The 17,156-nt window shown below is 44.2% G+C and overlaps 1 protein-coding gene across 19 annotated transcripts in view; it reads right to left on the bottom strand.

Moving 5' to 3' along the window:
• LOC122543331 (regulating synaptic membrane exocytosis protein 1-like) overlaps positions 1-17,156 on the bottom strand; it is an 845,124-nt gene that overhangs the window by 371,455 nt on the left and 456,513 nt on the right. For all 19 annotated transcript variants that reach the window (XM_043682026.1, XM_043682010.1, XM_043682017.1 and 16 more), the window contains one exon: positions 6,014-6,855. In XM_043682026.1, the coding sequence (XP_043537961.1) occupies positions 6,014-6,855 (842 nt within the window). The remainder of the gene's footprint in view (positions 1-6,013; positions 6,856-17,156) is intronic.

Genomic DNA, 17,156 nt, shown 5'->3' with positions numbered 1-17,156 from the left:
CTGGGACGGGTGCAGAGGAGGTTTACCAGGATGTTACCTGGTATGGTAGGAAGATTGTATGAGGAAAGGCTGAGGCATTTGGGTTTTGTTTTCATTGGAGAAAAGAAGGTTTAGGGGTGACTTGATAGAGGTGTACAAGATGATTAGGGTTGACCATGAGAACCTTTTTCCATGTATGGAGTCAGCTATTACGAGGGGGCATAGCTTTAAATTAAGGGGTGGTAGGTATAGGACAGATGTTAGGGGTAGATTCTTTACTCAGTGAGTCGTGAGTTCATGGAATGCCCTGCCAGTAGCAGTGGTGGACTCTCCCTATTTATGGGCATTTAAACGGGCATTGGATAGGCATATGGAGGATAGTGGGCTAGTGTAGGTTAGGTGGGCTTGGATCGGCGCAACATCGAGGGCCAAAGGGCCTGTACTGCGCTGTATTTTTCTATGTTCTATGTTCTTTTATTGCTAGAATGTTGTCAGGGCTCATAGCCTTTGCAGTTTGCAGAGTCTCCAATTCTTCCTTGATATCACGTAGAGTGAATCAAATTGCTGAAGGGTGGCATCTGTAATGGTTGGAACCAGTGGAGGAGACTGAGATCACACACATGGCATTTCTGGCTAAAGATTACTACAAATGCTTTAGCCTTATCTTTTGCACTGATGAGCTGGGGCTCTTTCATCATTGCGAAAGTGGATATTTGTAGACCCTCCTCCTCCAGGGAGTTGTTTAATCATCCATGACTACTCACAAATGGATGTGACAGGACCGCAAAGCTTCGATCTGATCTGCTGGTTGTGAGATTGCTTAGCTCTGTCTATCACTTGCAGCTTATGCTGTTTGGCATGCAAGTAGTCCTATCTGGTAGCTTCAACAGGTTCACACCTTATTTTCAGGTATGACTGATGCTGTTCCTAGCATGCCCTCTTGTATTCTTCATTGAACCAGGGTTGAGCTGCTGTGGATTGCTCCATAATGCTATTAGTAATTCCAGGATGTTGACCCAGCGACATTGAAGGAATAGCGATATATTTCCAAGTGAGGATGATGAGTAGATTGTAGGGGAACTTGAACATGACATGTTTCCATATATCTGCTGCTCTTGTCTTTCTAGTTGGAAGTGGTCATGAGTTTGGAAGGTGCCTTCTCAGGATCTTTGGTGAATATCCGCAGTGCATCTTGTGGATAGTGCATACTGCTGCTACTGAGCATTGGTGGTGGAAAAAGTGGATGCTTGTGCTTGCAGTGCTAATCAAGCGGGCTGCTTTGTCCTGGATGGTGTCAAGCTTCTTGAATATTGCTAAAGCTGCACTCATCCAAGTAAGTGGGGGAGTAAGCCATCACACTCCTAACTTGTGCCTGGTCGATAGTGGACAGGTTTTGCAGCGTGAAGAGGTGAGTTTCTTGCCACAGTATTCCTAGTCTCTGATCTGCTCTTTTAGCCACTGCATTTATGTGGTGATTCCCGTTGAGTTTCTGACCAACGATAACTCTCAAGACGTTGATGGTGGGGGATTCACTTATGGTAATTTGGTAATCACTATTGAATATGAAGGGGTAGTGATTAGGTTGACTCTTGTTGGAGATGGTCATAGCCTGGCATTTGTGTGGCGCAAATGTTACTTGCCACTTTTCAGCCTGGATATTGTCCAGATCTTGTTGCATTTGGATACAGACTGCTTCAGTGTCTGTGGAGTCCAAATGGTGCTGAACATTGTGCAAACATCTCTACATCTAACCTTATGACTGAGGGAAGGTCATTGATGAAACAGCTGAAGATGGTTGAGCCTAGGACACCACCCTGAGGAACTCTTGCAGAGATGTCTTGGAGCTGAGATGACTGACCTCCAACATCGACAACCATCTTCCTTTGTGTCAGGTATGAATCTAACCAGTAGCAAGTTTTCCCCATGACACCCATTGATTTTAGATTTGCTAGAGCTCCATAATGCCAAACTTAGTCGAATGCAGCCTTGCTATCAAGGGCTGTCACTCTCCCCTCACTTCTGGAATTCAGGTCTTCTGTCAATGTTTGAACCAATGTTGTAATGATGTCTGGAGCTGAGTGGCCTGTGGAACCCAAACTGTGCCTCACTGAGCAGGTTATTGCTGAACAGGAGCTGCTTGATAGCCCTGTTGATGACATCTTTCATCACTTTACTGATGATCAACAGTAGACTGATGGAGCGGTAAATGGCTGGGTTGGATTTGTTCTGTCTTTTATGTACAGGACATATGTGGGCAATTTTCCACATTGTGGAAGTAACTGTTTGTGGAAGTCAGTGTTGTAACTGTACTGGAACAAATTGGCTAGGGGAGAGGCATGGTCTTCAATGCTATTGCCAGAATATTGTCAGGGCCATCAGCCTTTGCAGTATCCAGTGCCTACAATCATTTCTTGATATCATGTACAGTGAATCAAATTGAATGACATCTGTAATGCTGGGGATCAATGGAGGAGGCCGAAATGGCTCATCCACTTGGCACATCTGGCTGAAGATTGCTGCAAAAGCTTCAGCCTTATATTTTGCACTGATGTACTGGGGCACTTTCATCATTGAGGATGGGGATGTTTGCGGACCCTTCTCCTCCAGTATCTTTTATTTAATTATCCACTGCCATTCATGACTGGATATGGCAGGACTGCAGAGCTGAGATCTGATCTTTTGGTTGTGGCATTGCTTAGCTCTGTCTGTACCTTCTGCTTCTGCTGTTCGATATGCACATAGCCCTGTTTCACCAATTTGGCACCTCAACTTCAGATATGCCTAGTGCTGCTCCTTGCATGCCTTCCTGCATTCTTCATTGAACCAAGATTGATCTCCTTGCTTGATGGGAATAGCCGAGTGGGGGATATGCCAGTCTGTGAGGTTACACATTGTGTTAGAGTACAATTCTGCTGCTGTTGATGGCCAACAGCACCTCATGGATGCCCGATCTTGAGTTGCTAGATCTGTTCGAAGTCTGTTCCATTTAGCACAGTAATACTGCCCCACAATATGGTGTGGCACGGTGGCTCAGTGGTTAGCACTGCTGCCTCACAGTGCCAGGGTCCCAGATTCGATTCTAGCCTCGGGTGACTGCCTGTGTGGAGTTTGCACATTCTCCCCATTGTCTGCGTGGGTTTCCACCGGGTGCTCCGGTTTCCTCCCACAGTCCAAAGATGTGCAGGCCAGGTGAATTGGCCACACTAAATTGCCCAAAGTGTAAGGTGCATTAGTCAGTGGGAAATAGGTCTGAGTGGGCTACTCTTCGGAGGGTCAGTGTGGACTGGTTGGGCCAAAGGGCCAGTTTCTACACTGTAGAGAATTTAGTTTAAACATGATGGAGGTTATTCTCAATGTGAAGGTGGGAGTTCATCTGCACAAGGACTGTGCTGTAGATGCTCTTACTGATGTCATGGACAGATGCGTCTGCAAATTCTTCAGGGTGAGGTCAAGTATGTTTTTCCCTCTTACTGGTTCCCTCACCACCTACTGCTAGACTGGGTCTGAGGCAATGTCCTTTAGCACCAGAGCAGCTTGATCAATAGTACTACTGCTGAGCCATGCTTGGTGGTGGACATTGAAATCCCCATCCAGAGTACACTTTGTGCCCTTGCCATGCTCAGTGCCTCCTTTAAGTGTTGTTTAACGTGGAAGAGTACCAATTCATCAGCTGAGGGAGGATGGTACATGGTAATCAACAGGAGGTTTCCTTGCCAGGGTTTAACTTGAAGCCACGAGATGTCATGGGGTTGGGCGTCAATGTTGATGACTCTCAGGGCAACACCATCTCTATTGCATCTGTCCTGCTGGTGAGACAGGACATATCCAGGGAAGGTGATGGTGGTGTCTGTGACATTGTCTGTAAGGTATGATTCCAGAAGTATGACTATGTCAGGGTGTTGGCTTGAATAGTCAGTGACAGCTCTCCAAATTGTGGTACTAGCCTGAAGATGTTAATGAGGAGGACTTTGCAGGATCGACAGGGATGTTATACTATTGTCTTTTCCGGTGCCAAGATCGATGCTTGGTTATCCGTCCAGTTTCATTTCTATGTGACCTTGTAGCAATTAGTGCAACTGAATGGCTGGTTGGGCCATTTCAGAGGGCAATTGAGAGTCAACCACATTGTTGTCAGTCTGGAGTCACATGTAGGCCAGACCAGGTGAGGATGGCAGCTTTCTTTCCCTGAAGAACCAGATGGGTTTTCTGACAATTTACATGGTCATCAGTAGATTCTTAGTTCTAGATTGTTTGAAAAATTGAATTTAAGTTCCACCAACTACCGTGGTTTGATTCAAACCCAGATTGCCAATGGGTCGCAGACCCAGTCCAGCAGCTATGTCTTTTATGACCTGAGCAACTTGATCATTAGTACTGCTGATGAGCCACTTCTGGTGGTGGACACTGAAATCCCCCTCCAGAGTATATTTTGTGCCCTTGCCATCCTCTCTAAGTGTTGCTCAACATGGAGGAGTACCAATTCAGCAGCTGAGAGAGAACAGTATGCCATAACCAGCAGGGGGTTTTCTTACCCACATTTAACCTGAAACCATGACACTTCATGGGGTCAGGAGCCATGAGGTCTCCCAGGGCAACTCCCTTCTGACTGTATAGCAGTGTGTGGCCACATCTGCTGGGGTCTGTCTTTCGGGTGGGAGAGGACATATTCAGGGATGGTAATGGTGGTGTCTGGTGGTGTCTCACGGAATCATGTCTGACAGACAATGTCAGGCTATTACTTGTCTAGTCTGTTTGACAGCTCTCCAAATGTTGGCACTTGCCCACAGATGCTAGTAAGGAAGACGTTGCAGGTTGACAGGGTTGTTTCTGCGGTTATATTTTCTGCTGCCTTGATCGTTGGCAGGTGATCCATCTCATTTAATTTCTTTGAAACTTTGTTGTGATTGGTACAACTGAATGGCTTGCTAGGCCATTTCAGAGGGCAACTGAGCATCAACCATATTCTTGTGGGTCTGGTGTCATGTGTCAGCCAGACCAGGTGAGAATGGCAGATTTCCTTCCCTGAAGGGCACGAGTGAACCACACAGATATTTCTGACAATCGACGTGGTCATCAGTGGATTCCAGATTTAAAAAAAAAACGAATTCAAGTTCCACCAACTGCCGTGATTCCCCAGAACATTTTCCAGAACAAATCTGGATTAATTATCTTGTGATAATACCACATCATCCTGATGTTTGTTCCCAGTGTTAATCCCAGTACTCATGCCTGTCTATCTATCCCTGTGTTTCTCCTGATGTCTCTGTCCTAAGTATTACATTTTAATTTGTTCCTAGGTTGTGGGCATTGCCTTTAGTGCCCATTCCTAATTGTTGAGAGTTAAATGCATTGCTGTGGTTCTGAATTACGTGTAGACTAGACTGGGAAAAAATGGTAGATTATTTACCTAAAGAACATTAGCGAACCAGATGGGTTTTTACTACAATTGACAGTGATTATATTTAGATTAGATTACTTAGTGTGGAAACAGGCCCTTCGGCCCAACAAGTCCACACCACCCCGCCGAAGCGCAACCCACCCATACCCCTGCATTTACCCCTTACCTAACACTACGGGCAATTTAGCATGGCCAATTTTACCTGATCTGCACATCTTTGGACTACCATTTTTCTTATTTTCTTTCACTTTTTTATTAAATTCAAATTTCACCATCTGAGATGGTGGGATTCCAAGTTTAATCAGCAGCACGCGGCTCTGGATCACCAGTTATATTACCATTATGCCATTGCAATTATTATGTTGGTTTATTTATGTCACTGTTCATCCCAGTTTGTGTCTGTGTTGATTCCCATTTATCTGTCCCAGTTTTTACCTTGGCTTCATCTCACCTAGTTTAGTTATCCAACTGTTTAACTCCAAATGTTTATCCTGATTTATCAACCTCAGTGTTTGTCGCAGTATATTTGCTACCATTGATGGAATGAGATTTTTCCTGGCATCCAGGTTTGATTTCATGACTACATATATATTCACAGAGGCAATATTAAAGCTGATTGAAAGTGTCAACCCTTACCTTTCTCACTAACGCTTTCACTTTCAATTTCCACATCTTCACAGCTAGTGTATTCTGGGGTAGATGCTCCTTCTTCCTCAGAGCTACTGACTGACATTTGTCTTTTTTTTCCAACCTTTTTCATTCGATGTGGTTTTGGTGGAGGTGGTCGAATGGATTCTGACTGGTCTGAACTGAGTGAATCATTCCTCAGCATGGTTTCATTCCTCTCTCGCTTTGTCCGAACCACAGCAGAGCTGGGATCCAGGTGCTTGTGGGCATCGTAATCCTTCACCTCCAAGTGTTCTGCAGGAACTGAGCTCCTCTTCGATATTGGGGGGCTCTGACTGCACAAATGTAGCTGTCTTGAAACCGTTGTTTGTACATCTGCAGTCTTCTCAATAGGGTGTTTCTGTTCTTGAGTCCCCAGTTGAGTCCTTCTTGGCAAGAGGTCCTCTACTCCCTGACCTTCCTCTGCATCAGTTTGAAGTACAGATACATCGCTGTGCCTTCTTTCATGCCGTGCTCTTGAAACCTTAGCATGCATACGCATTTGTTGTTCCTCCAATTGAGGTTTAACAGGACATCTTGCCAGGTTAGGGTCACTCTTATATTGATTCTGATACTCCTCCTCAATCTTTTGTTTTACCTCATCTGCTATTGTTTCCCCCTCTATTTTCACATCCATGTCCTGATAGTCTTGCGAACGACCTTTCTCTAAGCGCCGACTTTCTTGCTGCTCCCTAGGATGCTCTCGTTCATCAGCTGGCCTGTCACCTTGCTGAGAGGATGGCTTTGGTCCGTGCTTCCGTTCACCCTTGAGTCCTTTTCCATTCTGTTCTGAAACTAATGAACTCTTCTTCCTGTGAAGAAAACCATTAACAATGTGTCATTATTTTTCACCAAGTGTTCGCTTTTATAGTAAAGTTGGGATTGTAAAAGGCGAAATAAAGTCAATAACAAGCAAAACACACTAGTGATGTGGGTGCCTTTGATAATAATGCCAATGTGAGAAACTATGGTAAATCAAGTTAATATTAAAATATCAATCAATTCAATTTTTTGAAGCAAAACCAATAATTCCCACAAAGCCATGGAAGTAAAGACCAACATTTATTGTCCTTCCCAACTGCCCCCTGCAATAGCCGCTAGGCAATTTAAGTGTCGTCTGTCTGTAGTCATATGTAGGCTCGACCAGGTAAGGACAATAGATTTCTATTTGTGAAGGACTTCAGAGAACCAGATATGCTTTTATAATTTCATGGTCACCGTCAGTGAGACGAACATTCAATTTCAGATTCTTGAACTGAATTTAAATTCGACCAACTGCCATGGTGAGATTCAAACCCATGTCGCCAGAGTATTAACCTGGGCCTCTGTGGGGTGCATTCTCAAAATGGAAAGAATTATAGAATAGAATCTCTAGAGTGTGGAAACAGGCCTTTCATCCCAACGAGTCCACACTGACCCTCTGAAAAGTAACCCACCCAGACCCACTCTCCTATAACTGTCCCTGATTTCACCCCGTTTGGGCGGCATAGTGGTTATCACTGCTGCCTCATAGTACCAGGGACACAGGTTCGATTCCAGTCTCTGGTGGCTGTCTGTATGGAGTTTGAACATTCTCCCTGTGTCTGTGTGGGTTTCCTCTGGGTGCCCCGGTTTCCTCCTATAGTGAAAAGATGTGCAGGTTGGGTGAATTTGCTATGCTAAATTGCCTGCAGTTTTCAGGGATGTGAAGTGAGGTGCATTAGTCAGGGGTAAATGGAGAATAACAGGGTAGAGGAATGGGTCACCCTTTGGAGGGTCAGTATGGACTTGTTGGGGCCTACCCTACTCACCTAACCTGCACTTCTTTGGATTGTGGGAGGAAACGGGAGTAAACCTGCACAGATATGGGGAGAATGTGCAAACTCCATACAGAAAGTCGCCCAAGGCTGGAATTGAACCTGGGTCCCTGGTGCTGTGAGGCAGCAGTGCTAACCACTGAGTCATCTTGCTGGGCTTTGGGGAGAGAACATGCAAGTGGACCAGACATCTGTACACAAACATCAGCAGGTGAGTCTCAATCAATGGGTGGAAGGAGAAGGTCTCCTAATCAGATCTGGAGTCAAGTAGGGCTACACCCTCTCTCCAGCCTTGTTTGTAATTTGTGCAGAACCTTTTGATGAGTCCATCATCTGGAAGGATACCAGCCAGAGAAGGATGACTATCCCAGGCAGAGGGGACCTGCGCATCCAAGCCTCTCTGCACATGAAGGACACTGCCATTTTGAACTCTGATGCATTGTCATGAGCACCTGTAACCAGTTCAATCTGGCTTTGTGAGTCAAGTTAAATTGAGGGAAGAACAAGGAACTGGGATGACCGATCTCCTTCACGGCCAGTCCAGATTACCAGAGGGTGTTGGGAATACGGTTCGGAGGAGACAGTGTGTGCCAAAACTTGGAAAGAGCATATCACCAGGGTAAGACAGAAACTAGGCATATGGGAGCACTCCTCTTTATTGGAAGTTAAAATCCTGGTGATCAAGTGTGAGGCAGTCTCTGTGTTGCAGTACACGGCACTACAGGAGTCATTCAAGCCATCTTCCACTTTGTCTGGAGGTCAAAGATGGACTGTGTCCACAGGGTCACCCCATACAAAGATCTATGCATGTGTGAGGCTTCACTTAACAAAGGAGCAGCACTCCGAAAGCTTGTGATTTCAAATAATCCTTCTGACTTTGTCCATTCCAGTCCAACACCGGCAGTTCCATATTATGACTACCTTGGTGTTGTGGAGGATGGGCTGGCCAAGAAACATAATGCTCCAGTTATCATCTATTCCTTGTGAAACAATTTAGAAAAGAAAACACCTTTGACCACAATTTCATCAGGCAGTGGTCAACACATAACATCTTCAAGACTATGCAGGAAAAGGAGAGAGTTGATCCTGTCAATGGTTCCCTGAGTAGACTATGAAAGTTGTTTGGCATAACTTTCCAACAAGCAACCAAGGCATACCTTGGTAGGTGGTGAGAAGTACACTACCCATCAGATCTCTCATGTATGCCCAGGCTCTTTTTGCCACCACATGCTACCCTCAAAGTGGCTTTTGTGGTGTAGCAACTCCCACATCTCCTTCTGGAATGTGCCTTTGCAAAGAAGGTCTGGAGAGAGATGCAAATTGAAACTAAATGGCTTTTTGATGCATGAGTCTGTATTCTACAGGCTGTCCCTCAGGATGCACACTGAGACAAACATCAACTGTGCATGGAGTATCATCAATTCTGTGAAAGTCTGTGCAAAACATCTTGGTCTTTCTGTGCAAAGAGCTGACCTTGACCAATGGTGCAGATTGTCACAGTCGAAGGTGCGGGACTATATACTGAGGGATGCACTAAAGCTTGTGGCAGCTGCCACCAAAGGTGCAGTGGGGAAAGACCATCATCTAAAGTCTTTCAGACAAAGTTATAACAACGGTCTGTAAGTTTCAAGATATCCTCATAGCATTCATGTGAATGTAAATAGTTTCATGTTTAGAAAGTAGCATTTTTGACGCAACTGGATTGAAGCTCTAATGAAGCTGTGATTGGTTGCTGATCTTGGTGGGAGTGTGCAGATACATCGACCATGGGATCCTTGATTCTCAACTGATCACATGAGAAGGGCCTGATTCCAGTGAGCCTTCACGCAAGAGGCAATGTGAGCCATGCTATGACTCTCCAGGTGACAGGCAAACCCCAAAATCCTGCATTAAATCCTCCATAAATACTGTCGTTGTATTGGTGGGAAGCTACAACGGATTCAGAATCCAGTTGTGATCTAATAGGACGAACTACAATTCTCCATTTCTATTGATCCCAAAGACGGATGATTATACCAATGGTCATATAGATTTATACACAATGAAACCCAGTAGACTTGCTCCCAACAGCTCACCATAATCTTGCTGCGCGCTGATCTCAAGCCCCCACTACAACTATTTATGCTTGTAATTGCTGTTAGTGCACATAATTGTGGTGAGAGGGAGCCTATATTCTTTGCCAACTGAGCTGACCGATCCTTTGCCCCTTAACTATCAAGTCAGACAACCCAAAAGTACTTGTGATGTGGTTTCAAAAGGACTATAGTGTACACTAAGATGAAACAAAAGCCAAGCATAAAGGAATGCCTCTCTGGGCATCAAATGCAAGGTATTTGTAGGTCTGGCCCATTCCCTAAACTTGAGTTATGGCTTTCTTTGACGATCACAAATGAACTACGTTCCAAGGGAAACAATGTACAAACTCTAGACAAATGGGAAATAAACATACACTAGCCAAATTTGCCCTTAAGCTGATTGGCAAATTTGCTTAGGGAACAGTCTGACAGGATATCTGAAACTGGCACAGATAGACTGTAAATCAAATGGCTGAATGTCTCACTGCCAGAATTTTTCAACAATCACCAACACATAGCTCAGCCCTTCCTGTCAGCTTCTTCAACAGCACTGGAGACACCCCTCTCCGCCCATTCCCTTCAAAATGGCTGCAGAGATAAACAGACTGTCAACTTAAGCACTAAAGGTGGGAAGGTGGTAGTGGATGGTTGTTATTTAGACTGGAGACCTGTGACCAGCAGTGTTCCACAAGGGTCCACTTTTCTTTGACATTTATATAAATGATTTGGATGAAAATTTAGGAGACATGGTTTGTAAATTAGTGGTATCATGGACAGTGAAGAAAGTTATCTAAGATTACAAACAGATCAGATTCAATTGGATCAATGGCCTGACGAATGGCAGATGGAGTTTAATTGGGATAAATGTGAGATTTTGGTGGTTCATATGTAGAATGAATTGCCAGTGGAACCGGTAGTTGCAGGTACAGTTAGAACATTTGAAAGACATTTGAATGAATAAAAGGTTTGGAGGGATAAAATATGGAGGCATGGGATTGAGGGTGATTTTGCGCTTTAGATCAGAAATTGGCTAGCTGAAAGAAGACAGAAGGTAGTGGTTGATGGGAAATAATTATCCTGAAGTTGTTACTAGTGGGGTACCTCAAGGATCTGTTTTAGGTCCACTGTTGTTTGACATTTGTATAAATGATCTGGATGAGGGTATAGAAGGATGGGTGAGTATATTTGCAGATGACACTAAAGTCAGTAGAATTGTGAGTAGTAATGAAGGGTGTTGTAGGTTACAAAGAGACATAGATAAGCTGCAGAGCTGGGCTGAGAGGTAGCAAATGGAGATTAATGCAAAAAAGTGTGAGGCAATTCACTTTGGCATAAGTAACAGGAATGCAGAGTTCTGGGCTAATGGTAAAATTCCTGGTAGTGTCGATGAACAGAAAGATATCTGTTTCCAGGTACAGAGATCCTTGAAAGTTGCCAACCAGGGAGATACGGATGCTAAGAAGGCATACAGGGTGTTAGTTTTAATTGGTAGAGGGATTAAGTTTTGAAATCTTGTGATCATGTTGTAGCTGTCCAAAATTCTGATGTGGCCACATGTGGAGTATTGTGTACTGTTCTGGTCACATCATTATAGCAAGGCTGTGGAAGCTTTGGGAAGGGTTCAGAGGAGAGTTACTGGGACGTTGCCTGGTATGGAGGGAAGGTCTTACGAGGAAAGGCTGACAAACCGGAGGTTGTTTTTGTTAGAGAGAGAAAAAGGTTGAGAGGTGACTTAATTGAGACACATAAGGTAATCAGAGGGTTAGATAGATTGGACTGAGAGCTTTATTCCTCGGATGGTGATGGCTAGCACGAGGCGACATAGCTTTATATTTGAGGGGTGATAGATATAGGATAGATCTCAGAGATAGTTTCTTTACTCAGAGAGTAGTAGGGGCATGGAACACACTATCTGCAACAGCAGTAGACTTGCCAAGTTTAAGGGCATTTAAACGATCATTGGATAGGCATGTGGATGAGAATGGAATAGTGTAGGTTAGATGAGCTTCAGATTGGTTCCACAGGTCAGTGCAACATAGAGGGACGAAAAGCCTGTACTGTGCTGTAATGTTCTATATGGGCCAAAAGCAGGCAAGTGGGAATAGTTTGCTTTGGGAACAATGTCAGCGTGGACTGGCTGGATGAAAGAGTCTGTTTCCATGCTCTGTGATTGTGCCTCAGAAAGAAATCTGGAGAGGGATGCAATGGATTTTGTCAAGGTTCATCCTGAGCAGTTCCATGGTATAATGTTCTGTGTTCTGTGGACTTTTCTAGGGACACACTGTACACCCAGAAGCTAATATCAGAGAAAAACCCATTGGCCTGTATGTTTGTCATCCAATGAACACTACAAATATTAACTGTAATTGCAAATGTAGTGAGTTAAAAACAGCATTTGAAGAAATGGTTTGTACTTTATGCTAAATCAACTTTGAACAGTCATATAATTTATTTTTATAAATAATCTGAATAAAGGAGAAGGCAATGGCCTGGAGATATTATCGCTAGACTATTAAACCTCACACCCAGGTAATGCTCTGGATACCCAGGTGCAAATCCCACCAAGGCAGAGAGGAATTTGAAATCAATTTTGAAAATCTGGAATTAAGAATCTAATGATGACCATTGTCCATTGCCGGAAAAACCCATCTGGTTCACTAATGTCCTTAAATGAAATGAAATGAAATGAAATTTGCCATTCGCACCTGGTCTGGCCGACATGTGACACTACACCTACAAGAATGTGGTTGACTCTCAATTTCCCTCTAGCAAGTTATACCAGTTGCTACAAAGTCTCAAAGAACTGACATGAAATGGATGACCTTCGGCACTGGAAAAGGCGACAATAGAAACAGCCCATCGACCCTGCAAAGTCCTCCTTACTAATATTTGGGGGCAAATGCGAAAATTTGGAGAGCTGTCTGACAGACGAGTCAAGTAACAGCCTGACATAGTCATGCTCATGGAATCATACCTTACAACCCACCCAGATCCATTCCCCTACATTTACCCCTTCACCGTGTGGGCGGCATGGTGGCACAGCGGTTAGCACTGCTGCCTCACAGCACTAGAGATCCGGGTTCAATTCCCGACTCAGGCGACTGACTGTGTGGAGTTTGCAAGTTCTCCCCGTATCTGCGTGGGTTTCCTCCGGGTGCTCCGGTTTCCTCCCACAGTCCAAAGATGTGCAGGTCAGGTGAATTGGCCATGCTAAATTGCCAGTAGTGTTAGGTAAGGGGTAAATGTCGGGGTATGGGTGGGTTGCGCTTCGGCGGGTCGGTGTGGACTTGTTGGGCCGAAGGGCCTGTTTCCACATTGTAAGTAATCTAATCTAATCTTAAACCTACCACTACGGGCAATTTAGCGCGGCCAATCCGCCTAACCTGCACATCTTTGTGACTGTTCTCCATCAGCTGATGAATCGGTACTCCTCTATGTTCAACAACATTTAGAGGAAGCACTGAGGATGGCAAGGGCATAAAATATACTCAATGTCCACCACCAAGAGTGGATCATCAGCAATATTACTAATCAAGCAAGTCAGGTCTTAAATGACATAGCTGGTAGATTGGGTCAGTGGCAGATGGTGAGGGAATTGACAAGAAGGAAAAATATATTTGACTTCATCCTTAGCAATCTACCAGCTGCAGATGCATCTGTCCATGACTGTATCAGTAAGAGTGACCATTGTACAGTCCTTGGGGAGCCCACCTTCACATTGAGAATTACCTCCATAGTGTCGTGTGGAAACATCATTGCTAAATGGGACAGACTTCAAACAGACATAGCAACTCAAGACTGGGCATCAATGAGGCATTGTGGGCCATCAACAGCAGCAGAATTGTACCCCAGTACAATCTGTAACCTTATGGCCCAGCATATCCCCCACTCAACCATCATCATCAAGCCAGGGTTGAATGGAGAGTGCAGGAGGACATGCCAGGAGAAGCACCAGACATACCTGAAGATGAGTTGTCAGTCTGGTGAAGCCACCAAAAAGGACTACTTGCATGCCAAACAGCATAAGCAGCAATTGATAAACAGAGCTATGTGATCCACAACCAACAGATCAGATCTAAGCATTGCAGTCATGTAATATATAGTCGTGAATGGAGGTGGACGATTAAACAACACACTAGAGGAAGAGGAGGCTCTACAAATATCTCCATTCTCAATGACGCCAAAGTCTAGCACATCAGTGCAAAAGGCTGAAGCTTTCACAGCAATCTTCAGCCAAAAGTACCGAGTGGATAATCCATCTCAGTCTCCTCCAGTGGTCCCCAGCATTACAAATACTAGTCTTCAGCCAATTCGATTCACTCCATGTGAAATCAAGAAACAACTGGCGATACTGGATACTGTAGAGGCTACTGGCTCTGACAACATTCCGACAATAATTTGAAAGACTTGTGCTCACCTAGTCAGGCTGGTCCATACAGATACAACACTGGCATCTGCCCGACAATGTGGAAAATTGTCCAAGTGCATCCTGAATGTAAAAAGCCGGACAAATCCAACCCAGGCAATTACCGCCCATCAGACTACTCTCAATGATCAGTAAACTGATGGAAGGTGTCATCAACAATACTATTAAGCAGTATCTGCTCAGCAATAATCTGCTCAGTGATGCCCAGTTTGGGTTCCGCCAGGACAACTCTGCTCCGGACCTCATTACAGCCTTGGTTCAAACATGGACAAAATTCCAGAAGTAAGGTGAGAGTGACTTAACACCACTCTCTTAACACCAAGGCTGCATGTGATCAAGAGTGGCATTAAGGAACTGTACAATGATTAGAGTCATATGTGACACATATGACTCTGTGGAAGGTGGTTGTGGTTGTTGGAGGTCAGTCATCTCAGCTCCAAGAGACCTGTGCAGGAGATCCTCAGGGTCGTGTCCGAGGCCCAACCATACTCAGCTGCTTCATCAATGACTTGCCCTCCATCATAAGGTCAGAAGTGGGATTTGTGCACTGATGATTGCACAATGTTCAGCACTATTCTTAATTCCTCAGACACTGAAGCAGTCCATGTCCAAATACAGCAGGATCTGAACAACATCCAGGCTTGGGCTAACAAATGGCAAGTAAACTTTGCACCACATAAATGCCAGACTAAGACAATCATCAATAATAGATATTCTAACTACCGCCTATTGACATTCAATTGTATTACCATCAATGAATGTCCCACTATCAACATCCTAATGGTCATCATTGACCAGAAACTCAACAGGACTTATGGGGGTGGCACGGTGGCTCAGTGGTTAGCACTGCTGCTTCACAGCACCAGGGGCCCAGGTTAGATTTCTGCCTTGGGTGACTCTGTGTGGAGTTTGCACATTCTCCCAGTGTCTGCATGGGTTTCCTCTGGGTGCTCTGGTTTCCTCCCACAGTTCAAAGATGTGCAGGTCAGGTGAATTGGCCATGGTAAATTGCCCATAGGGTTATGTGCATTAGTCAGAAGGAAATGGGTCTGGGTGGGTTACTCTTCAAAGAGGGTCAGTGTGGATTGGTTGGCCGGAAGGGCATGTTTCCACACTGTACATAATCAAATCAAATCAAATCATATAAACACAAAAGCTACAAGAGCAGGTAAGAGGCTAGGAATACTATGGTGAGTAACTCACATCCTAATTTGCTAAAGCCATTTCTACCATCTACAAGGCACAAAATAGAAATGTGATGCAATACTCCGACAGGCCTGGATGAGTGTGCCCCAACAACACTCAAGGTTAACAGCATCCAGGTCAAAACAACCCATTTGTTTGGTACTCCATCCACAAGCATCCGTTCCCTCCACCACAACCGCTAAGTAGCAGTAGTGTGTACTCTCTACAAGACGTATGCAGAAATTCACCAAAGATCCTCAGACAGCATGTTCCAAACTCAATATCACTTCCATCCAGAAGGACAAGGGCAGCAGATATATGGGAACACACCATCTTCAAGTTCTCCTCTAAGCTACTCATCATCCAACTTGGTAATAATTGTTGCTTGTTCAATCTTCTTCACAGGTCAAAATCATGGTATTCTCTTCCTAACCCCATTGTGCGTCAACACATATCACATGGACTGCAGAGCTTCAAGAAGGGCAGCTCACCACCACCTTCCCAAGGGCAACTTGGGATGGGCAGTCAACACTGGCCAGCCAGCTATACCCACATCTCACAAATAAATAAATAAATTGTTTTTGGAGAACAAAATGTGGGCTTCAGTTCAGAGTCAGAACATAGAAATTAAAATGTGACCAAAGAATTATGAACGTATGATGGACTAACAGTAGGCAAAAGTGGGTACTGCAGATGCTGGAGATTACAATCAAGATTAGAGTGGCGCTGGAAAAGCACAGCAGGTCAGGCAGCAACGGAGGAGCAGGAAAATCGACATTTCGGGCAAAAGCCTGATGAAAAGCTTTTGCCCAAAACGTCAATTTTCCTGCTCCTCAGATGCTACCTGACCTGCTGTGCTTTTCCAGCACCACTCTAACCTTCACTCAGTCCTTTGAATCTGTTCTACCATTCAATAAGGTCATAGCAGATCTGATTTTTAAGCTCAAGTCTACATTCCTGTATATCCTAATCATCTTTCATCCACGGCCTTAAAAATATTCAAAGTTTCTGCATCCACTATCTTTTGAAGAAGGGAATTTCAAAGATCCAACCCTCAGAAAAACATTATCATCTGATTTAAATGGGTGATCCCTTCTTTTTAAACTATGGTTCTTTATTTCTAAATTGTACCCTAAAATAAAACATTCTGTCTACATCCACCTGGTCCAGTCCCCTCTGGATCTTATATGTTCCAGTTAAATCACCTCTGACACTTCTAAGCTCCAGAGGATAGAGGTCTAGCCTGTCTAGCTTCTTGTTATTCCAGGAATTACTCATAAACCTCTGAAGTGCTTCCAGTGCATATTCATGCTTCCGTAGGTATTGTGATCAGTACTGTACATAGTACTCCAGATGCAGTTTCACAAATGCCATGCATAATTGAAGCATAATCTCCTTCCTCTTAGCATGTAATTCCTCTCAGAATAAAACATAATATTTTATTTGCTTTCCCAATTACTTGTTATACCATCATGCTGACTTACTGTGATTCATTCAACTTTCTGCATTTCATAGCAGTTTACAGTTTAGATGCTTTAGTTTCCATCATGTTTTACAAAAGGAACAATTTCAGTTTCCCACATTGCACTTTGCCAACTAACTTATCCTGCCTATATTCTTTTAGATGTTCC

The sequence above is a fragment of the Chiloscyllium plagiosum genome, chromosome 3, assembly GCF_004010195.1.
Source record: "Chiloscyllium plagiosum isolate BGI_BamShark_2017 chromosome 3, ASM401019v2, whole genome shotgun sequence".
NCBI lineage: Eukaryota > Metazoa > Chordata > Chondrichthyes > Orectolobiformes > Hemiscylliidae > Chiloscyllium > Chiloscyllium plagiosum.
Note: the sequence above shows the minus strand (reverse complement) of the source record. Positions and strands in the feature narration are given on the sequence as shown.